Source organism: Lynx rufus, unplaced genomic scaffold (assembly GCF_022079265.1).
Source record: "Lynx rufus isolate CCGP_SWC_20201006 ecotype Redwood Valley unplaced genomic scaffold, mLynRuf1.p SCAF_3, whole genome shotgun sequence".
NCBI lineage: Eukaryota > Metazoa > Chordata > Mammalia > Carnivora > Felidae > Lynx > Lynx rufus.
In genome coordinates, this window is record NW_025814845.1 from 167,107,525 (window position 1) to 167,131,050 (window position 23,526).

General features: G+C 42.9%; 2 protein-coding genes across 3 annotated transcripts in view; both read left to right on the forward strand.

Annotated features, from left to right (window-relative positions):
- The window catches only part of PIWIL2 (piwi like RNA-mediated gene silencing 2), a 75,533-nt gene extending 70,507 nt beyond the window's left edge, over positions 1-5,026 (forward strand). The window contains exons 20-22 of one of the 2 annotated variants that reach the window (XM_047092154.1): positions 2,328-2,581; positions 3,156-3,263; positions 4,824-5,026. In XM_047092154.1, coding sequence (XP_046948110.1) covers positions 2,328-2,581; positions 3,156-3,263; positions 4,824-4,980 — 519 coding nt within the window. In that variant the 3' untranslated portion in view covers positions 4,981-5,026. The remainder of the gene's footprint in view (positions 1-2,327; positions 2,582-3,155; positions 3,264-4,823) is intronic. The other variant, XM_047092155.1, reaches the window with a different exon arrangement.
- Positions 5,027-17,348: 12,322 nt separating this feature from the next.
- Positions 17,349-23,526, forward strand: part of SLC39A14 (solute carrier family 39 member 14) — a 45,823-nt gene continuing 39,645 nt past the window's right edge. The window contains exon 1 of the mRNA XM_047091981.1: positions 17,349-17,409. The gene's annotated coding sequence lies outside the window, so the exon portion shown is untranslated. The remainder of the gene's footprint in view (positions 17,410-23,526) is intronic.

Sequence of the window (23,526 nt, forward strand, 5' to 3'; positions counted from 1 at the left end):
AAATTCTGAGCTTTAACTTCAGCAAGATTCTAGGGGATTATTTTTAAAAAGGATTCTCTGAGGGGCGTCTAGTTGGCTCAAGTCGTTTGAGGTTCTGACTCTTGATTTCAGCTCAGGTCATGATCTCACGGTTCATGGGATCGAGCCCTACATTGGGCTCCGTGCTGACAGCCTAGAGCCTGCTTGGAATTCTCTCTCTCCTTCTCTCTGTCCCCTTGCCACTTGCATATGCACACTCTTTCTCTCTCTCTTTCTTTCTCTCAAAATACGTAATAAAATAAACATTTTTTTAAAAAGCGTTCTTTGGGGGCACCTGGGTGGCTCAGTCAATTAAGTGTCTGACTCTTGATTTCAGTTCAGGTCATGATCTTATGGTTGTGAGATCAAGCCCTGTGTCCAGCTCTGCGCTGTAAGCGCAGATTTTTGGGATACTCTTTCTCCCTTTTTCTGACTCTTCCCCACTTTTTCTCTCTCTCAAAAATAAACATTTAAAAAATTTTTGTTTAATGTTTATTTATTTTTGAGAGAGACAGAGTATGAGCAGGGGAGGGCCAGAGGGAGATGGAGACACAAAATCTGAAGCTGTCAGCACAGAGCCTGACACGGGGCTGGAACCCACTAGCTGTGAGATCATGACCTGAACCAAAGTTGGACACTTAACAACCGAGCCACCCAGGTGCCTCAAATAACCATTTTTTTTTTTAAGAAAAAAGGATGCTTGGGGCGCCTGGGTGTTTCAGTAGGTTAAGCATCCAACTTTGGCTCGGTCATGATCTCATGGTTTGTGAGTTTGAGCCCTACGTCAGGCTTTCTGCTGTCAACACAGAGTCCACTTTGGATCCTTTGTCCCCCTCTTTCTTTGCCCCTCCCCCACTCAACGCTCTTTCTTCCTCTCTCTCTCTCTGTCTCTCAAAAATAAATAGAGCATTTGGGGCGCCTGGGTGGCGCAGTCGGTTAAGCGTCCGACTTCGGCCAGGTCACGATCTCGCAGTCCGTGAGTTCGAGCCCCGCATCAGGCTCTGGGCTGATGGCTCAGAGCCTGGAGCCTGTTTCCGATTCTGTGTCTCCCTCTCTCTCTGCCCCTCCCCCGTTCATGCTCTGTCTCTCTCTGTCCCACAAATAAATAAAAACGTTGAAAAAAAAAATTTTTTTTTTAAAAATAAATAGAGCATTTAAAAAAAATAGGATTCTTTGAATTGAAACTTAAAAAGAGTAAATGTATAAAGAATGTATAGTGTATATATATTTAATTCAGTAATAATTTAGGTTTCTGAGGGGAATTGTGAATAACCTATACGACTTGATTAGAATCAAACTACCACTTACGGACTGTGGACTAAACTAAAGCACTTTTCAGGGAACTTCTAGTTTAAAGTTAGAACAGCTTAGGGGCACCTAGGTGGTTCAATCGGTTAAGCATCTGACTCTTGATTTCAGCTCAGATCATGATTTCATGGTTGTGAAATAGAATCATGTGTCAGGCTCAGGGCTGGGTGTGGAGCCTACTTAAGATTCTCTCTCCCCCTCTCCCTCTGCACTTCCCCTGCCTGTGTACATGAGCATATTCTCTCTCTCTCTCTCTCTCTCTCTCTCTCTCTCTCTCTCTCTCTCTCTCTCTCTCCCGAAAAAAAAAAGAACAGCTTATTCTCTTGAACTATTGAAATCAAACACAGCTAGAACATAATTATATTCTCTAAATGGGAAAAGCATTATTCTTCAAACTGATTGAACCCAGCATCCAAATTTGATCCATGGATAATTTACCATAACTGTATGCTAATTTTAATTATTTAGTAAAAATGTTTCACATTATACCTGATTGTAGGATAATATTTTGTAAGGGATCCTTTCACTTGTTAGCAACTTTAGATGTTGCTTGTACATAAAAATGTGAAGAAGATGGATCTGTGGGTTGTGCAGTCCTATGTTAGAATTTCTCTAACACTTACCTTGTTCTTTGTCTAAATGGTAATTCATGTGAAATACGAGTCAAAGGAAGGTTGATTCATCCCATAATTTTCCTACCATTTCTTTCAACTTTGTTCATATTTTTTGAGTATGGGCCTTATGTATGTGACTCATCACTGGCTTATTTTACTTTCATGGTTTATAACACTTTTGCTGTACCAGGTCTGTTTTACTACCCTGAGGAAGTCTAGAAATGACTAGAAGCTTTTCCTCCCTTCCCTTCTGACATGGTGGCTTTGGGCCCAGCTGTCAGAGGGACCTACTGCCAGATTGCCAAGCTGTGTGCTGAGTGAGCTTCATACTGCCTGCGGTCATCAACCCCAGACTCCATAGTTCACCTCAGGAGGGTGTCGTTTCAGGTGAACCACTGTCTCCCAGAGAAGATTGTGGTATACCGTGACGGAGTGTCTGATGGCCAACTAAAGACAGTTGCCAACTATGAGATTCCTCAGCTACAGAAGTGTTTTGAAGCTTTTGAGAATTATCAGCCCAAGATGGTAGTATTTGTAGTTCAGAAGAAAGTCAGTACCAATTTGTACCTGGCTGCTACTGAGCACTTTGTGACTCCCTCCCCTGGAACTGTGGTAGATCATACCATAACAAGCTGTGAGTGGTAAGTGGGGAAAACATTATATTTCAGCAAGAATAGGTTGGAGGGGTTATTTGTTCCTTGGGTATTGGAATGGGGAGGTTGACTAGAGAGATGTGGAATGGAATCCTCAGAGATTTTATGGTCATAAAATATTTTCAAAACAACTGAAGAACAAACCAACAATAAATCTTTTACCTCTTAAGTATAAAATATTGAACGCACATTCTTTTCCTAAGATTATGTATACTTTTAACTTCCTGCACACAGATTTGGTAGTTTCTGCTACCAATCCCCCTTTTTTTTTTTTTCTTAACAATTTTAAGTAATTTTACACTCAATGTGGGACTCAAACTTACAACTCTGAGATGAAGAGTCACACACTATTAACTGAGCCAATCAGGTACCCCTCTAATACCATATACTGTTGAGTCCAGATTCCTGAGCTGTAATATGGTTTGGTCTGTGTGTATCCTTGATCCAGTCATTTGACCTCTCTGAGCCTTGGGTGAAGGAGGCAAAATGATCACCAAGATCTTTTTCAGCTCTCTTTGGCCAAATCTGACCATATCATTTCTTTGTACTTTTTCCTTCCTAGGGTGGACTTCTACCTTCTTGCCCATCACGTACGGCAGGGTTGTGGCATTCCTACCCATTATGTCTGTGTTCTCAACACTGCAAACCTGAGTCCTGATCACATGCAGAGGTGAGCTGACCAATAACTTACTCTTTCTCATAATTAATCATGGCCAACTAGCTAAGATGGGGTCACTGCCACCTGACTGGAATATTTACCCTTTAATTTTTTTCATGTCTTTCATAATGGTATTTTTTTTGAAGAGTGATTGGTAATTCCTATGCACTTTAAAATTACTTGAAGAGCTTAAAACAAAACATTGGTAAAGCTGATGCCCAGGCTTTACCCCAAGCATTCTTAGGCATTCGTATTTTAAGAACTGCTCTGGGGGCGCCTGGGTGGCTCAGTCGGTTAAGCGGCCAACTTCGGCTCAGGTCATGATCTCGCGGTCCGTGAGTTCGAGCCCCGCGTCGGGCTCTGTGCTGACAGCTCAGAGCCTGGAGCCTGTTTCAGATTCTGTGTCTCCCTCTCTCTGACCCTCCCCCGTTCATGCTCTGTCTCTCTCTGTCTCAAAAATAAATAAACGTTAAAAAAAAAAAAAAAAAAAGAACTGCTCTGGGGGTGCTTGGGTGACTCAGCTGGTTAAGAGTCTGAATTTTGATTTCTGCTTAGGTCATGATCTCATAGTTCATGAAATCAAGCCCCACATCCGATCTGTGCTGACAGCAGGGAGGCTGCTTGGGATTCTCTCTCTTTGGCCCTCCTCTGCTCACTTGCATGTGCTTGCACACATTCTTTCTCTCTCTCTCAAAATAGGTAAACATTTTTAAAATTTTGTTTATTTTACTTAAAACAATTTTTCAATTTTTTAATGTTTATTTATTTTTAAGAGAGAGAGAGAGAGAGAGAGAGACAGAGTGTAGGGGCGGGGGGGGGGGGGAAGAGAGAGAGAGGGAGACACAGAATCCAAAGCAGGCTGTAGGCTCTGAGCTGTCAGCACAGAGCCCAATGTGGAGCTCAAACCCACGAGTTGTGAGATCATGGCCTGAGCTGAAGTCAGATGCTCCACTGACTGAGCCATCCAGGTGCCCCTTATTTATTTATTTTTGAGAAAGAGAAAGTATGAGCTGGGGAGAGGCAGAGAGAGGAGAGAGAGAGCATCCCAAGCAGGCTTGCACTGTCAGAGCAGAGCCTGACACGGGGCTCAAACCCATGAATCGAAGTCAGAAGCTCAACCAACTGAGCCACCCAAGTGCCCCAAACATTTTTTTAAAAAATAATTCTTTTAAGAAAAGAAACTACTCTGGATAATTACAACACACAGCCAGTTTTGAGACCCAATGTCATCGGGCTCAGATTATTTCAGTACTTTGCTGGGGTACTTAACGCATTCTTCAGCCTATTCTTGAGGCAAAAAAAAAAAAAAAATTCTGTTGTTTTCCTTGTTTCAGTCTAAAAATGAGGGTACCCAAAGTGAGGGAATTTACCCATGTCCTCTTACTTACAAATAGAAATGAAATGAAATAATTCCACTTAAAAGTAATGATTCCCAAAAGTTGCATCATGTATTTCTTAGTTCCCCAGTTTTCTGGAAAGCATGCTGTGTGTCATACACCCATTAGTACCTAATCATGTCCCAAAATTAAAGGTGGAGAGTGATTTGGATCCTATTTTCTTCTTGGCCTACAGGTTGACTTTCAAGCTGTGCCACATGTACTGGAACTGGCCTGGCACCATCAGAGTCCCAGCTCCCTGCAAGTATGCCCACAAGCTAGCTTTTCTGTCAGGACAGATCTTGCATCATGAACCAGCCATCCAGCTGTGCGAAAACCTGTTCTTCCTGTGACTGGGCAGCCAGGATATGGGTGCTTAGGGAGATTAGACTTCTGAACTCAGCTGCAACTCAGGCAGGATCAAGAGGGACCCAAGGGGTTTTTGTGTTGGTGGTGGGTTGTTGTGTGTGTGTGTGTGTGTGTGTGTGTGTGTGTGTGTGTGTGTTTTTACCAACCTGGTAGAATAAGATTTCTTTTTTCTTTTTTTTCTCTTTTATACCTGATATCACCAAGAAGTAAGTTCCATTTCTAAATATCAGCTGGAAATTTCCTTGTTGCCTTTGTAGAGCAAGTGGTGGCAGTACAGGTCCTGTATATATGGAGGGGGTGAATACAAGGGAACCTCTAAAAGCCCCCATAGCCAACATGAGCTGTGGAAACCTGCAGAAACAGCAGTTACACCTTGTAAGTTATGCTTACTAAGCACTTCCTATTTCTGTGCCAGAGGTGATAATGAATGAAGTCATTCCAAGTTTCTTGAAGTAGAGAGTTACTTTATTTGGGCAACTGAGAAAGGTAGTAAAAACACCTGTGAGGCAAAGTTTTTCTAGATATTGTGATTGCTGGTAAGTGTGAAAGGCACGTAGTAAAACCAGCTGGTGGCGTAGTCAAGTCCTACTGACCTAATCTTGTCTGGGAATTGAGTTTATGACACCTGTGCCTTGAGTTGGCTTTGAAACTTTGAAAGGGGCATTTAGCCATTCCTTGGCCTCCTGAGAAAGGCCAGATGAAGTTTTTTTCTGTATATTTTAGTTGCTTTACAGTGTACCATGTTGATTTCTTCCTATACCACCTCCCCCACCCACCCCACGCCCCACACATTGGCTCTTTGTTATTGATCTTTAATAAAGTTTCAGCTTTTAAATTAAGAATCAGAACACGGTGAAATTCAACAGCTAGGAAGATTCATGATGGAGTGAGTCTTTCTTAAACCTTTTTCCTGGATGTGTGGCCTTCTTTTCGTTGATGTGTTTGTAAATGGAATCACTCATTTCCCTTGCTCAATAACCTATTCCTGGCTGTTGGCTCATATTGTTAGGAATTTTTCTGAATCCAGCTTAAGATTTCCAAAAGTCAGCTTTGGAAAACATGACACTCCTGCCAGAGTCCAGACATTTCAGCTTAGAAAATTGTCAATATGTCTGTGGGGTTTTTTTGTGTTTATTTTTCCCTGTTTTAAAATCCTCTGACCCCTTCAGGGTTAATTCAGTTTTAACTTGCTTTAACTGGTTTTAAACGCCAATTTTATTTACCCATTTCAAATTTGTATTTATTTATTTATTTTTTGGTGTGATGGCAGGGAGGGGACAAAGCAGAAACTCCCATTTTATATAATAGTGTCTGAGAAGAGAAACTTTAGCTTAAAACTCCTTAGAAGAATAAAAGTAAGCAAGTTTTCAGTTTGTTGCAGTGCCCCACAGAGGTTGAGGAACTTTGAATGAGTGTTGCTAGTCCTGAAGTGCACTCCTAGTTTCATTTAGAGTGTGGGACATAGGGCAAGGCTAAAGCCTGGAATTTAAAACCCACTGAATCAAACAAATTGGACCACTGGTCTCCGTCTCAACAGATCAGCTTTCTGATTCTCTGTGGAAGCATTTTGATTTCTCTTTTGAAGTTGGATTTCCTAATACTCATTTTCTCTTATATAATCAGAAAAAACAAATGCTTGAATATAATACAAAATTTCTTCACTTTTTATTCCTGTTCTCTTGCTTTTTTTTTCAGTCTTAATGTGCAATGATTGGGCTGTGGGGTGGGAAATAAATAAAAACAAATTTGTATAAACATGTAGTTGTGTTTGAAATAGTGCTGTTGATATATTGATATAGTTCTTTTCCTTTGTAGAGCTGTATAGCATTTGTTAGAATTACTGATTTATTACTCAGCAAGCAAGGTGCAGCTTCAGTAATATTAGGTAATTTCACTGTGATCTAGTAGTAACATTTCTTGGAAAATAAGACTAATAGTCTTACTTCTGGGACAATTGAGGGGTGTGTGTGTATGTGTTGTTTTTCAAATCTGTTTTCCCATCAGACAGTTTCTATTAGCCTATGTGAAAGCTCCAAGAGTGGCCTCTTCTCTCCCCTTATTCTAATGCTTGCCCTTCTTTCCATATACTTTACAGTGTGTCTGTACCCCCTTAAAAATACCTTCCCAGGGGCGCCTGGGTGGCGCAGTCGGTTAAGCGTCCGACTTCAGCCAGGTCACGATCTCGCGGTCCGTGAGTTCGAGCCCCGCGTCGGGCTCTGGGCTGATGGCTCAGAGCCTGGAGCCTGTTTCCGATTCTGTGTCTCCCTCTCTCTCTGCCCCTCCCCCGTTCATGCTCTGTCTCTCTCTGTCCCAAAAATAAAAATAAACGTTGGAAAAAAAAAAATTAAAAAAAAAAAATACCTTCCCAAAGCACCCTGGTTGCTTGCTTCACTACTACATCTCTTTCAGTTTATTTAGAAACTCCATTCTGAAATGGTGCAGTGCTTCTTGAACTCATTCTCAAGAGAACCAATTTTTTAAAAAGTAGGCTCTTTGCCCAACATGGGACTTGAACTCATGACCCCAGATCAAGAGTCACATGCTCTACGGACTGAACCATCTAGCCACCCCTAGACAGAACCTAGTTTCTGTACAATGTCATAGGGCCCTTTTCATTGGGCAACATTTTGTTGAATGATGTGAAAAAGGAAGAAGTTTTTTAAATGACTGTCTTTCTACATTGAAAACAAAATTTGTGCCTGAAATTTCTCAGTGATTTGAGATTATTGGAGAAGACCCTACTTTCACTTTGTGGCTCCATACCTAGCTTTATCTGAGTTTCTTAGTTTTCCTGTCTGGATTTATTTTGTTTCTTTAAAAAATGAGGAAAATCAAGAGAATGAGAAAATGACCCATAGACTAGGAGAAAGTATTTGCCAAAAATATTGGTAAAAGACTTATCCAAAATATACAAAGAACTCTTAATAGGAAGAAAACAAACAGCCAGATTAAAAATTGGGCAAAAGACATGACCAGACTTCTCATTAAAGATATATACTTGGTAGGGACGCCTAGGTGGCCCAGTTGGTTTAGAATCTGACTTCGGCTCGGGTCATGATCTCACAGTTCATGGGTTCGAGCCCGTCGTCAGGCTCTGTGCTGACAACTCAGAGTCTGGAGCCTTCTTCCGATTCTGTGTCTCCCTCTCTGCCCCTCCCCCACTCACACTTTGTCTCTCTCTCTCAAAAATAAACATTAAAAACTTAAAAAAAAAAGATATACACTTGGCAAATAAGTATATGAAAAGATGCTGAGCATCACATGTCAGTACAGAATTACAAATTAAAACAAGATACACACCCAGTAGAATGGCCAAAATCCAGAACACTGACAAAGATATATGGAACAATTGAAACTTCTGTTCATTGCTGGTAGGAATGCAAAATGGTACAACCACTTAGGAAGACAGTTTGGCAGTTTTTTTACATACACTCCAAAAGAAGTAACACTGAATGTATAAAAAAGATCCATGTATACTGCCTAGAAGAGACTTAACTTCAGACCTAAAGACACCTGCAGGCTGAAAGTGAAGAGATGGAGAAGCATTTATCATGCAAATGGAAGTGAAAAGAAAGCTGTCATAACACTACTTGTCATCAAACAAAATAGACTTTAAAAGAAAGACTAATAAAAGTCAAGGGGCTGCCTGGTTGACTCAGTTGGTGGAGCATGCTCTTGATCTTGTGAGTTCGAGCTCCGCATTGGGGGTAGAGATTACTTAAAATAATAAAATGGTTAAAGTAGCAAAGGTTATGTGTGCTTTGTTCCAGTTAAAAAAAAATTTTAAGCAAAAATGGACACGATATGGGGCGCCTGGGTGGCTCAGTCGGTTGAGCAACTAACTTCAGCTCAGGTTATGATCTCAGGGTTCATGGGTTCAAGCCCCACGTGAGGCTCTGTGCTGACAGCTCACAGCCTGGAGCCTGCTTTGGATTCTGTGTCTCCCTCTTTCTCTGCCCCTCCCCTGCTCATTCTCTGTCTCTTTCTATCAAAAATAAATAAATGTTAAAAAAACTAAAAAATAAATGGACACTATATGATCATAAAGGGAACAATCTATCATGAAGATATAAAAATTGTAAATATACACCCAAGGTGGGGGCACCCAAATACATAAAGTAACTGATAACAAACATAAAGAAAGTAATTGATAGTAATATAATGGTAGCAGGGGACTTTAATACCCCACTTAGATCAATGGATAGATCACCCAAACAGAAAATCAAGAAGGGAACGGTGGCTTTGAATGACACATTGGACCAGGTGGACCTAACAGCTATATTCAGAACATTCCAGCAGAATAACACATTCTTTTTTTTTTTTTTTTAATTTCTTTTTTTTTTTCTTCAACGTTTATTTATTTTTGGGACAGAGAGAGACAGAGCATGAATGGGGGAGGGTCAGAGAGAGAGGGAGACACAGAATCGGAAACAGGCTCCAGGCTCTGAGCCATCAGCCCAGAGCCTGACGCGGGGCTCGAACTCATGGACCGCGAGATCGTGACCTGGCTGAAGTCGGACGCTTAACCGACTGCGCCACCCAGGCGCCCCTAACACATTCTTTTCAAGTGCACATGGAACATTATCCAGAACAGATTACATGGTAGGCCACAAAACAAGTCTTAACAAATTCGAGAAGATGAAGTCCTGCCGTGCATCTTTTCTGACCATGGTCTGAAATTAGCAATCAACCACAAGAAAAAAATCTGGAAAAGACACAAATACATGGAGGTAAATAACATGCTACTAAACAATGAATTGGTCAAAGAAGAAATCAATGAGAAAATTAAAAAATGCATGGAGAGACAAATGAAAACACAGCAACACAAAATCTTTGGGATGCAGCAAAAGGTGTTCTAAGAGAGAAGATTATAGCAATATAGGCCAACCTCAAGAAACAAAAATTCAAATTAACAACCGAACTTCACACCTAAAGGACTAGAAAACAAAACCGAAAACCAGTAGAAGGAAGGAAATAATAAAGATTAGAGCAAAAATAAATGAAATAGAAACTAAAAAAAAAAAAAAATCAATGAATTCAGGATCTTTCTCTGAAAAGACAAAATTGATAACCCTTTAGCCAGACTCCTCAAAAACTAAACCTACTCTTACCATATTCTCTGGCAGTCAGTCACACACTCCTTGGTATTTGCTATTTGCTCAAATGTGTTGAAAACTTATGTCCACACAAAAACCTGCATGCAGATGTTTATAGCAGCTCTATTCGTTAACTGCCAAAACTTGGAAGCAACCAAGATGTCCTTCAGTGGGTGAAAGGATAAATAAAATGTGGTACATCCAGATAATGGAATATTATTCAGCAGAAAAAAAAATCATGCCACAAAAAGACATGGAAGAAACCTAAATGTTTATTACTAACTGAAAAGCCAATCTGAAAAGGTATATGCTGTGTGATTCCAAATATTCTGGTGAAGGGAAAAACCATGGAGACAGTGAAAAGATCAGGGTTGCGGAGAGAGAGGGATGAACAGGGAGAGCACAGAAGGATTTTAGGGCAAGGACATTTCTGTATGATATTGTAATGATGGATAGATGTCATTATATATTCATCCAAACCTGTAGAATGTGAAACATTAAGCATCAACCCTGATATAAATTATGGACTTTGGGTGATTATGATGTGTCAATGTAGGTTCATCAGTTGTGACACATGGGTCATTCTGGTAGGGGATATTGGTAGTGGGGGAAGCTGTGTGTACATGGGAAATCTCTACTTTCCACTCAGTTTGTGTGAACCTTAAATTGCCCTAAAAAATAAAATATATTTTTTTTTATGTGAGTAAACTAGGGAGACCTCTGGCAACATGGCAGACTGAACTGACCATACTGACAAATGTTGGCCAAAATAGAAAAAAAGATTTTTTCCTTTGGTTAGGTAGCTGAATTTGGGGGGAAATGGAATGGGGAATGGGAAAGGAAAAAGGAAAGAAAATATCAAGGTACAAGAAAGAAAGGGAAGCCAGAATGGTAATAGCTGATTCCAACACAGCTCCCAGGGATACAGACAAAAATGCAGGAGCAGGAGCCCCCAGGATTCTTGTTCCAGTTAAGGATAGAAGATACGGTCTCACACCGTATGAGGTACAGGATCCCAGGACTGAAATCTCTTGGATGAAGAGAGCTGGAATCTAGAAGGGGAGTCAAGGGTCCCTGCCAACCATCAGCAGCAAGGAACTCCGGGTAAAAAGGCATTCGTGAGAGATCTCAAAGCTTGGGCCACATGTAGGTATGTGCAGGCTGAATTTATATTAGGAGCATGTGGAAGGATCACAAGCTGAAAAATTACCACGAAGATTGGCTCAGACTGGTGAGAGACGCTGAGCCCTGCGGAAACAAGTGCAAAGTCAATTGAATTGCAGCCCAAAGAGGTATAAATGGGAACTATGCAAGAAAAGTGACCGGAGGAGGAAAAAAAGAAAATGAGAAAGTTGATGTTTGTCTGATAGGAGCTCTTGCAGCTTAGAGAATGAGTGACACAATATGAAAAGGTAGGATTTTCCAGAATTCAAGACAAATATCAATCCTCTACTTGGAGAAACTGAGGATAAAGAAAAGCACATTCACTTCTAGATGTACTGTAGTGAAACTATAGAACCCTAAAGACAGAATCTTAGCAACAGTTAAGAGGTGAAAGACATTGCTTATGAAGTTCATCAAACTAGCAGCAGACTGTCATCATTCAACAATAGATGCTTAACACAAAAGGAATAATAAAAATGCAGCATCAACTTAGGATTCTTTTCCCAGCTAAACATTCATGCAAGGGACAGGGCAAAAACAATGATATTTTCTAATAAAGATCAGAGCAGAAATTAATGAAAGAATAGAAAAACGAGAGAAAATCAACAAAATCAATTTTGAAAATATTTAAAAAGGGGCAAACCTCTAGCTAGTTTGGCAAAGAAAGAAAAGACTCAAATTACTAAAATCAGGAATGAAAGATAGGGGATTACTGACCTGACAGAAATAAAAAGGATTATAAGGGAATACTATGAACAATTGTATGCCAACAAACTAAGTTATCTTAGACGAAATGGGAAAATTCCTATAGTTGTTACTTAAGTGTTATTTTTACCATTTGGCTTTTTTTTTTTTTTCCTTTTGTCTGCTGAAAGCATTAGATGAGAACAGAAATGATTGAGGCTGAAAGGATTCTAGCTCTTTTGGCTGACAGAGTGTGGAGTGCTGGTGCTCTGACATGATTTTGGTAAACCAGAAACTTACATTTCCTCTGATCCTCTTAAATTCATTAAAACATGCAAAAACATGAAAAACTTGGAACGCCTGAGTGGCTCAGTCGGTTGAATGTCCAGCTTCGGCTCAGGTCACGATCTCACGCCCCGTGAGTTGGAGCCCTGTGAGTTGAAGCCCCGCGTGGGACTCTGTGCTGACAGCTCAGAGCCTGCAACCTGCTTTGGTTTCTGTGTCTCCATCTGCCTCTGCCCCACCGCCACTCGTTCTCTCCCTCTCTCTTTCCCCCCTCCTCTCTCTCTCCTTCCCTCAAAAGTAAATAAACATTAAAAAAAAATTTTTTTTTTAATTAACATGGAAAACTCATTTTTCCCCTTGAAACTATCTTACCTGGTCATTGGTTTCTCTCTCCAGTCTCTTTCAACTGTTCTGAGAGCTGAGGAGTAGAAAGGGGATCTTTGGCCCACCCTGCTGATCAAGTTGCCTACCTTGTCAACAGAAACCACAGAGCGAATTTTTGTTTTCTGAGTCCCCATCCCATTTTATACACGCTCATAGCTGGGGTTTTATTTCTCTGGTTTCTTCCCCAAGGCTGTTTCATTGGCTTCAGCTATGGGTAATCTGCATATCTTTTGGCTGGTAGCTGTGGTACCTTGTCAAAAGGGAAATAGTCAAGAAAATGTCAGGTTTTTGTGCTTAGTTCCCTTAAATATCATCCAACTTCAAACTTTTAGTGAGCTGGCCTATTCATTCATCCATCAAATGCTGAGAATTTCTTACATGCAAGATGTTATGTTAGGAGATGCAGAAATCTTTGATAATCCAGACAGTTTAAGGTCAAAGTAAGTTAGAAATAAAACTGAAATAAGGGGGAAATGCAAGTACCATAAACCATAAAATGTGGTGGGTTTTTTTTTGTTTTTTTAAAATAGGCTCCATACCCAATGTGAGGCTTAAACTCACAACCCTGAGATTAAGAAGTTGCATGTTCTACAGACTGAGCCAGCCAGGCCTGAACCATATAAAATATTTTTTTTTTAATTTTTTTTTCAACGTTTTTATTTTTATTTTTGGGACAGAGAGAGACAGAGCATGAACGGGGGAGGGGCAGAGAGAGAGGAAGACACAGAATCGGAAACAGGCTCCAGGCTCTGAGCCATCAGCCCAGAGCCTGACGTGGGGCTCGAACTCACAGACCGCGAGATCGTGACCTGGCTGAAGTCGGACGCTTAACCGACTGCGCCACCCAGGCCCCCCTAAAATATTTTAATTCTATGCATCATAACCCAATATTGGGTCCTGAAATCAATTTAGTGGGCTTGTTATCACTTTAAAAAAAAATTGAAGCAGGGGCACCTGGGTGGCTCAGTTGGTTAAATGTCTAACTCTTGATTTCAGCTCAGGTCATGGTCTCAGGGTTCATGGGTTCAAGCCCTGAGTCTGGCTCTTCGCTGACAGTGTGGAGCCTGCTTGGGATTCTCTCTCTCTCCCTCTGTCTCTGCCCCTCCTCTGCTTGCACACACACATGTGCACACACACTCTTGCTCTCTCTCTCTAAATAAACTTGAAATTGAAGTAAAATATAAAATATCAGTACATTGCATGTACAGTGAAACCTTAGATTGCAGGTAATTCTGTGAGTGTTCTGCAAGATGAGCAAACATTTCTAATAAATTTTAACTTGATAAAAAGTAATGTCTTGCAATGTGAGCAGGATGTGATGCCAAATGTCACATGATCACAACTGAGCCAATGGTTCTTCTCTGTCTCTCGCTGCGGAATTGTGGGTGATTGTCTTCCATGCTCTGATGCTGTCTCAGGCTGCAGTGTTTGGCAGAAATCAGTGAGTTTTCAGAACATTGGAAGGTGCCCACAACTGGCACTAGTGTATCTTTGTCACTTCAGAGCACCTATGGACAGTCCTTTGCTTTTCCATACAAGAGTAAGCTTGAGAATGCTTGGCTTTATTCTAGGTCAGGCTGCCTGCAGATATAGACCCTTTCCTCTGCTGCCTTATTGCCAGTTATATTAAATATAGGATATGACAAGAGTTTATTAATACTGTACTGTAGTCAACATCCGTGCAAGGGTATACAATGGCCCCCGTGCAGAAAAATGTTGAAAAGAAAGGCAGTAAGAGGAAGGAGATGATTATGGTGGAAGTAGGAAATCACTGAGAAGTACGAAGGAAGTTTGTGAGTGGCCAAAAGTGCAAGATTTTGTAAGAAGTCTACATCTGCATTTCTTCTTCAGAGGAGGAGGGGGAAAAGGTGGAAGAATCACTCACTTCAAATGATATTAGGGAGTTGTGTAAAATGTGGGAAACTGCAAAATTTTGTAGAAAAACACCACCTGAATAAGTCTGTAGCAGTGTGAGTGATGAAACTGTTTAACAACAACGCAATGTCACATTTCCACGAAATCCTCAAAAGGAGGCAAAAGCAAGTGTCATTGGATAAGTGCCTTGTTAAAGTTGCTTGAAAAGAAGAAGATTCCATTGAGCCAATAGATAGCAGTGATTCAGTTAGTGATAGTGAAAGTCAGCCACAAAGGTTTTCAAGGTAAGTGTGGGTTAATTTGTTTTTCTTTATATTTTGTATTTTCTTTATTATTTTGTATTATATTATTGTAATCATTTTTACATGAATATTTTTGGGTTGTGGAACAAATCATCTGAGTTTCCATTATTTCTTGTGGGGAAATTCACTTTGATATACAAGTGCTTTGGATTACAAGCATGTTTCCAGAATTTGTGAGCGAATTATGCTCACAAACCAAGGTATTATTGTATTAGGGAAATTCTGGAAAACATTTGTTTGCTATAATGTTATTTATACTGGAGTTGCCGTGTAAAATATTTTTTAATGTGGGTTACAGTCAAAAGAGTTTGAAAGGATAGGTCAAATGTGCCACAGAAGAATCAAGAAGCTTTCTGAAGGGAAGTAGCTTTGAAAAGTTAGAATTTTAATGAGTGGAAATGTGGCTCATAAGAGGAAAAAGGCATATTATGCAGAAAGAAATATAGAATTGTGGGCCCAAGCATGGCACCAGGCATAAAAAATTGAGTACTACTCAGCAACAAGGAGAGACTTACGGTTCACCGGAAGAATTTTGTGTGGGGCTGGATGTGAAGAGTTAAAACCTTTTGATTTTAAGCTATGTTAATAATTAATTGTATTCCCCTAATGGATTACTGATAGCTTATCAGTTTTGGTGGACTTTGGCAACTCTACCCTTCAGTCTGGTTGCAAACAAGTGAAATGCTGTTGTAGGCCCTGTGGTGGGGTGTCTTGTCCTGCCTCCTCCTGTCTGACAGGAGCCTTCTTGCCTTGTTTCCCTGTGTGTAGTGCTGACACCTTGCCTGGAAAAGCCATGGGATTATTTTTGGACCTCAGGTTTAAGAAAAGATTAACACCCCTGTGTAATATGCATTTATAGCCTTAAAAACTTTTCAGAGCTGTATGTGTTAGAAGCATTCTTGTTTGATTTAATCTCTGGCTCAGCTGCTCATTCCCTTTCCAGTACTTTAAGAAAAGGAAGGAATGGTATAGACTGGACCATTTCTGACAGCCCATTGGAGATGGGATTAAGTCCCAATGGATGACATAATGTCTGAAAAATACTCTGAGTTTAACCAAGAAGGACAAATATTAAGGGTTATTACAAAGATGAAGGGGCTCTGAGGGAAATTCTGCAAGAGATACCATTACTTTGAAATCACTTGGAAAATGAGAGGACTATCACCCCACCCCTTACCCAACTGGAGCACTGACTGTAATTGCAGGATGAGAATAATTCAATTTTAGAAAAACCAGGGCCGGGCTAGTCTCTTCACGAGTGGCATAAACAATCTGGCCTCCTCTGGCTTTGTTTCAAGGCTTTCTTTTTCCCTCTCTACCCAGTCCTTAGGAACAAGCTGCCACTGAACTCTGGATTCTCCCTGCTACATGCTCCAGGGATTGTCTGCACTGCCAGCATGAGGGTTCTTCTCTCCAGAATTTGCAGCATGGGATACGGGGCCCCTTCCCTGTGCAAATTCACAGAGACACTAAGTGCCAGCTAGGCACCAGACATTGAACTACAACTGGTACCTGGATACCAACTGGCTACAGTTCTGCTAGACCTTTCCTGTGGGTCCCCTAGACCCAGGTGGCAGCTGGCTTAGCTGTAGAGGAAATAATCGTGATGTCCACCAGAATAGAACAATGGGCGTTTAATGGGTGGCTTATTTTCTCAAGAAATTTCCATTTCCGAGACTTGATATCCATCTCAATAGGACTATCCCACAACGGAGGAGACTCCTAGGACACGCCTCACCCCCAAATTAACATTTCTCCCTGACTGGGATTCAGAAATGTGGTTCCCTTAAAGAGCCTGATTATTGGTGGGGGGGGGGGGGGGGGAAGGGGGGGGAAGGGTTGTGCGACATTTAATTGGAAAGTGAGTATAGTATGGTTTACTTGGAACTTGAACAGGAAATTATTTTAATTTTTGTTCTTTTGGCTGGTTGAAATATGGAGAAGAAACATCGTCTATGGGGCGTCCCCTTTTAGGGCACATTTCAGAATTGAGTTGGAGGTTGAGAAGCTTTTTACATTAATCAAAAGTGTTAAAATATAGACATACATATTAGGTGAGTAGCAGTCTTACTGCTAAGGGATGGAGGCCGGGTTGTAAGAGGTTCCCACGTGGAGAGGGAAAGGTCTAAATGGGAGTTTCCAGAGGAAGAAGGAGTCAGTCTGTGGGCCTAAGTGAATGAAGAATGGAATTCGCAGAACGGTTACAAGATGAAGCTGGTCCGCCTAGGATCCCGGAGAGCTAGGTCTCCGCCTGGGCCGGCGAGGTGCCGGCGCTGGGCCGGGTGGAGCGGGCGGCGGGCTGACAGCTCGCGCACGTCGCCCTATCGTGGGCCGGGGCCCCACGTGGCAGGCCCTGGGGAGAGCAGGGTGGGGCGAGGGTGGGGCGGGGCCCAGGGACGGGGGTGGGCCCTGTCGCTGACGCGCAGGCTATATAGCGGGGCATGCGCGTCGTGGCGGGGACGGACGCAGGCAGGGGGGCGAGGGCACGCGGGCTACCCGCGCGGACGCACCGACCGAGCTGCCGCTGCCGCTGCCGCTGCCGCTGCCGTTGCCGCTGCGGGCCGCCGGAGGGCCAGGCTTGTGAGGTTGCGCGGGGCCCCGGTGGCGTCCGCCTGAGCTTCAGGTGAGGGCGGAGAGCGTGCGTACCGGCGGGACCGCGCAGTGCCCAACAGTGCGGCATCGAGCCGACAAGCGGCGCGCCTCCAGCGCTTGGGGTCACCGGGTGGGGGTGGGGGTGGGAGTGGGGGCCTGGCGGCGCCGAGGACCGAGAGCCCGTCTCCGGACTCCGAAGCCTCGGGTTAGAGCAGGGAGGCGCCCGGGAGGATCAGCACATGGGCCCGGACGCTGGATGGAGGCGACACCTGGCTGGGGTGCCACGATGGGGGATACTTTGTGGTGAGGGGAGGGGGTTCGCAGCTGCACTCCTTTCGATTGGAGATCGCGGGATGTGGGAGCTAGATGGAGAACGGTGTTCGGCACGTAGACAGCCGCACTAAAAAGCCGAGAGGCTTCCTGAAACCCGCAGATAGGAGGACAGAAAAAGCAGAGGGAGTAGATGGGCAAATCTGGTGGGCAGTTCTTGGGGCAGCTCCGATGGGACACTGGTCTCCGGACTTTGCTTTCTGGGAACTGTGTTCTTACCCTGGCCAGATCACCTACCTGCTGGAGAAAAAAAATGCCGCGGATTTTCCGGCCGACTAGTAGCAGGAGCTGGAGAATGGCACTGGAGCCACTCTGATAAACCCTGAGCTGGCTTTAGCCATGGGCACGGTTTTTTTTTGTGTGTGTGTGTGTGTGTTTTTAAGCTATTTTTGGTCCTACCGACCAAGTTGGGAGCTATAGCTCAGGCTGCCCTCTCTTGGTGGGTTAGGGCAATGGGACAAAATAGCCATCCAAGCAGTTTCAGGAACGATTCTGAAGTTCAGTTAAAGTAAAAGAAAAATTTCCCAGCTCGGGGTTGTGGCTTCGGTTTTGAGGCTCTAGTGTCTGCCAGGGCCTGGGTGTCCAATAGGACGCATGATTTGATGAGGGCAGAGTGCTCACCTGGGGCATAAGGAACATAGGGGCAGGAGCAACTTTGCACCTGACTTTTCTTCCTGGACTTACCCTGGGTTTGGATTTGTCTTTAGAGTCATTTTTCCCTGGAAACCCCAGGCCACGTGGGTAGGCTGCTGGGAAGTGGTGGTGGTAGTATGTACTGGAGACTGGCCTGGCTACCCTGGTCTCTGTCCTAGCTCCTCCTCTAACTTGCCCTATGATCTTGGGAAGGGGTAAGTGCTAAGGTCAGAATAGATCTTTTATCCAAAACATCTGTGATTAATCCTTAAGTCTTAAGAGCCAGAGAAACTGAGAGGATCTTGATGATGAAGCAAGAGAAAGAATGTCCAGAATTGTGACTTTTTTTTTTTAAATTTTTTTTTTCAACGTTTATTTATTTTTGGGACAGAGAGAGACAGAGCATGAACGGGGGAGGGTCAGAGAGAGAGGGAGACACAGAATCGGAAACAGGCTCCAGGCTCTGAGCCATCAGCCCAGAGCCCGACGCGGGGCTCGAACTCACGGACCGCGAGATCGTGACCTGGCTGAAGTCGGACGCTTAACCGACTGCGCCACCCAGGCGCCCCATAGAATTGTGACTTTTATAGGGTGGAATTAAAAACTAATATTCCATTTCTTGTTGGAGGCTCAGAGGTGAATTTTCATATATCATGTGATAGCTAGGAGATAGACTAGTGGTACCCCTTCTTCCATTGGTCTGCAAGTATGACTAAAGGGCACCAACCGGAATTATTGGTTTTGTCATTTAGGCAAGAAGAATAAGAACTGCAGGTTCTATGACTCTCAGGTGCATCCTCACCCCTCTGGTTAGCCAGTACACAGGGCCTGGTCTGTGCTCAGCCCTTGGAGTAGCCACTGCCAAGTGCAAAGAGGGGATGAGGCCTGGCTCCTGTAGACTTTTGATGGGGAGAGAGAACATCCAGACACGAAGAATAAGGTAGCAACGCAAGAGAGGCCACGCTGTTGTGTTCCGTTAAGTTCAGAGAAGACAGCACTCTACTAAAGATGGTATGAGGTGGTAGGAAAATTCTGGACTTTTGAGCTAGATGAATCTGTTCAAATCCTGGCTCCGTCACTCTCCAGCAGGTTTCCTAACCTCTGTGAGCCTGTTCTCCCTGCCGTGAAGCATGTTGTGATTGTGCCTGGGACATGGTAGAGGTTTGTCATCATCACAGTCATCATTATCATCATCTGTGTGGGATGGGGTGGATTATTTAGGGGTCCCAGAAGCTTTTAGGTAGGTTGGGTTGTAGGAGTGGTATGAGCTCAGACTTAGTGTTGATTCATCTCCTCCTTAGGAACATGGATACAATTTCCCTGCCTTTCTGAGTAGGCCACTTTTCTGTGCCCTGCTGGAGATTGTCCCACAGAATCACTGGGCAAAAGGAAAAGAGATTTTTTTTTTCCACCTTTAGTTTTGGGAGCTACTCTGATTTCTTCAGGTAATAGAAGTATTCCTTTTCTGCGCTGATAATAGGCTGGAAGGACTAACATTGAGTTGGGGGTCTGGGCACTGGGTATATATCAGTCACTGGGCTCATTCTCTTTTCAAACCCTGCTCAGTCTTCCTTTTTCCCTACCTGCTCAAACCCACTTTATTCCAGAGGAACCTGAATCCGTGTACAATATTCATAGGATCTTGGGATCTAAATGGTAGTGCTGTGAATAGATTGTATATGTCTGGGAATTGGGACTTCCTTCTCCCTACTGTGCTAAAATAATTCAAACTATTTGCAGTGGATGCCTGAAGAAAGTAATGCTTAGGCATTTTGCAGAACTACAGACAATAGGATGTTGAACTGCAGGGACTTTGGGAATCTTCCAGTCTAGTCTCTTTGTTTTACAACTAAAGAAACTAGGTCTAGAGAGGTTAATTGGTATTCCCAAGTCACATTGCTTGCTAGTGACCAAGAAGCTTGATGGAGAAGACCAAAGACAGGTTCTGTTTTTATTCCTAAGTGTAATGATGAAATTGCTGATGATTCTAGTCTTTTCCTTAAAAACATGAAGAGGAAAGGAGCCAGTTATCTCTGGTGCTTATTTAGGGGGAAGGAAGGTCCTTTGCTTTTGTAGATAGAAGTCACAGCACAGTCATCGTCTTCTGGAGGAGTCCTGCTTCTCTTTCCAGAATGCCTTGAGACATGCGAGGATGGGGTGTGGAAGGGTCATGCCACTGGGGCCCCAGCCAGGACTCACTAGATGTCTACAGTGGGACTTTTCTGACCTCGAGGCTGGCAGATTGGCGGCACGCCAGCAGATAAGGAGTCCAGAGTCTGCTGCCAGCCAGGGGCCTTGTGCACTCCGGGGGTGCCAGCAGGGCAGCCTCACCGCAGGGTCTCTGACACCTACCCTTACTGTGGTCACCAAGGCTCCCAGAGACATCCCCTTACTGGGCCCAGCTGACATCCAGAGACAGAACTCCCTGTGGGTTCTCTGGGACCCCCAGAAGGGCAGGAGGGAGAGTGGCCACAGAATCAGCCTGAAGAGAGCTTGGCATGCCCAGCTGTGGGAAACCACATTCCCTGCCTTGGAAAGTCCAGATCTGACTGTGTTCTCAGGCCTCCTAACTACCTTCCTCCAGGAGAGTGCTGGGGTTTGATGGAATAAGGTGACAGTCTTGAATTTGTTACCATTGGGTCCCTAGGGGCTCTTAGTCAAGGCACTCAGTAGTTTTAAAAAGTCAGCTTAAAGTAGGGAGTTTTAAAACAATCCATGTTTTTTTTATTAATTTTTTTTAACGTTTATTTATTTTTGAGACAGGGAGAGACAGAGCATGAACAGGGGAGGGGCAGAGAGAGAGGGAGACACAGAATCTGAAACAGGCTCCAGGCTCTGAGCGGTCAGCACAGAGCCCGACGCGGTGCTCGAACTCACGGACTGTGAGATCATGACCTGAGCTGAAGTCGGACACTTAACCGACCAAGCCACCCAGGTGCCCCAAAACAATCCATGTTTTAAACAATTCATTTTACTTTAAAAACATATGCATCTATTTTTCTTTATTCACCAAAACTGATTTAGGGCTGAGAGGCCTTTTCTTTGGGTTTCTAGGTACTCTAATTAAACTTGCAAATTGTATATAAAAATCACACCTACACATATCACCTGCAATTTCACGTTTCCTTTTATTAAATTTTTTTCACTAGGCTATATGTTCACATAGTTCAAAAATCAAAAGGTTAAAAAACCAACAATACATGTACACACACAACATACCGGGCAGGCAGTGAAACATTGTACCCCTGCCCCCTTTTTCTTACAGTTGGTTCAAGGTAGCACTTTAGACATGTTGTTTAGCACCTTGCTTGTTTCACCTAGCAACTGTATAGGATCTTTCCATATGGGCACATAGAACCCTTGGGTCATTCTTTTATTACACCTGCACAATATTCAGGATATGGAAGTGAGATAATTTTTTAACCAAGATACATGGGTCACCTCTCTCTCTCTCTCTCCCCAGCCCGTAACTTGGGTTGGGTTGTTTCCATTATTTTGTCTATTTTGCTGTTATGTCGAGGCTGCAGTGAATAACTTTGTTCAAATGGCATTTCCTACAAGTGTAATTATGACTCTAGAAGAAATTCTCAGAAGCGAGGTTGCTGGGTAAAAACATATATATCCGTTTATTAGTTTTTCTTAAAGAAGTGAAAAGACGTTACATATGACTCCACATGCAGAAATCTACTTTTTAAATACACTCACCTAACTTAGTCTTTTTTCCCCTCATTTGTAACCTGTCTTTCTAGATGAGCAGTTCTCAGACTTTTTGATCTAGGATTCTTTAATATTATTGTCTTTTGTGTATGTGCCAAATCTATTGATATTTACTGTTTTAAAAATTAAAGCAAATTAAAAAATTTTTCATTTAAAATAATATAAGGTCATTACATGTTAACATTAAAAGCATATTTTAATGAGAATGTTCTCCAAAATTAAAAAAGGAGAGAACAGAATGGCATTGCTTCTACATTTTTTGCTGATCTGCAGGATTTCAAAATAGTGATTTATTACATGATGAGATAGAGAGATTATAATAAGTCTAATGTAAGTTTGCTGGTAAATACTCAGTTGAAGTCCTGAGAATAAACTGAGTTAATCTCTGAAAACACACATGTTTATACCCTAAACTTTTACCTTGGAAATCTCTACAAAACTCAAGACCACTATATTCACCACACTTCATTTAGCCTCTGAAACATGAGCATGAAAAGGCTTTTAACATTTTAATATTATTATAATAAAAATAGTTTTTACCTGACAGCCCTCCTGAAACGGTCTCAGGGACCCCAGGTTGTCCTCAAAGACCAGAATTTCAGAATTGCTTTTCTAGATCACTTAATTTTCATAGAAATCAAACCTTTTCCTTTCTGCACTTACATTTCAGTTGCTGTTCAGTTCAGTTATAACCACAAAAACAAATGGAACCAGCATGAAGAGGCTTGGGCATAGGCACAGCTGACTTGGTAAATGTGACTGTGACTGGTGGCAGCAGAGGGGCAGTTTGCTGAAGGATGGGTGGGGAGGGGGACAAGCCAGTGGAGCTCAGCTGAGAGCTTCCACTCGGGGAAGACAGGCAAAACACTCTCTCTGTTCTGAAGATACTTGTAAACCCATGTGGAGATGCTCCAAGAACACGTGGAAGTTTATGTGCTATCTTGTGGGTTTGTTAAGTGACGTTGAGTGGAACAGGTGAGCTACTTAAGCAGGCCGGGAGAAGGTGAAGTGATTAGGGCAGGAGTGGTCTGGGAAGGCTTCCTGGAGGTGGAATTAAGCCACGTTTTGAAAGTTATGGAGAAAGGAGAACAGGAGGAGGAGTCCTAGAGAGAAGGGCTGTGTGAATAATGGCAGAAAGATATATTATCCTGAGGCAGGGGGTGATCATTTTAGGGCAGGGGCTGATAGAGGGAAGAGCAGGTGACAGGCATGGCTGGAAATTTAGGTTGGATACAGGGGTTTTAGAGGGCTCTGGGCTCTAAGGTACTGATACTCTCCCAGAACACTTAGCTGTTACCATGTCAAAGACTTACTGCTCTGTTTCAGCAGCCCGCCCTCTCTCTTGGGGTTCAGACTGCACTTACCTAGAACAACTCTGTGGCCCCAAATCTATATCCTTTGCACCAGTCCACTGCTACCTCCTGCCTCCTTCTAGCCCTCCAGAGGCAGGGAACACCTTTTTATCCAT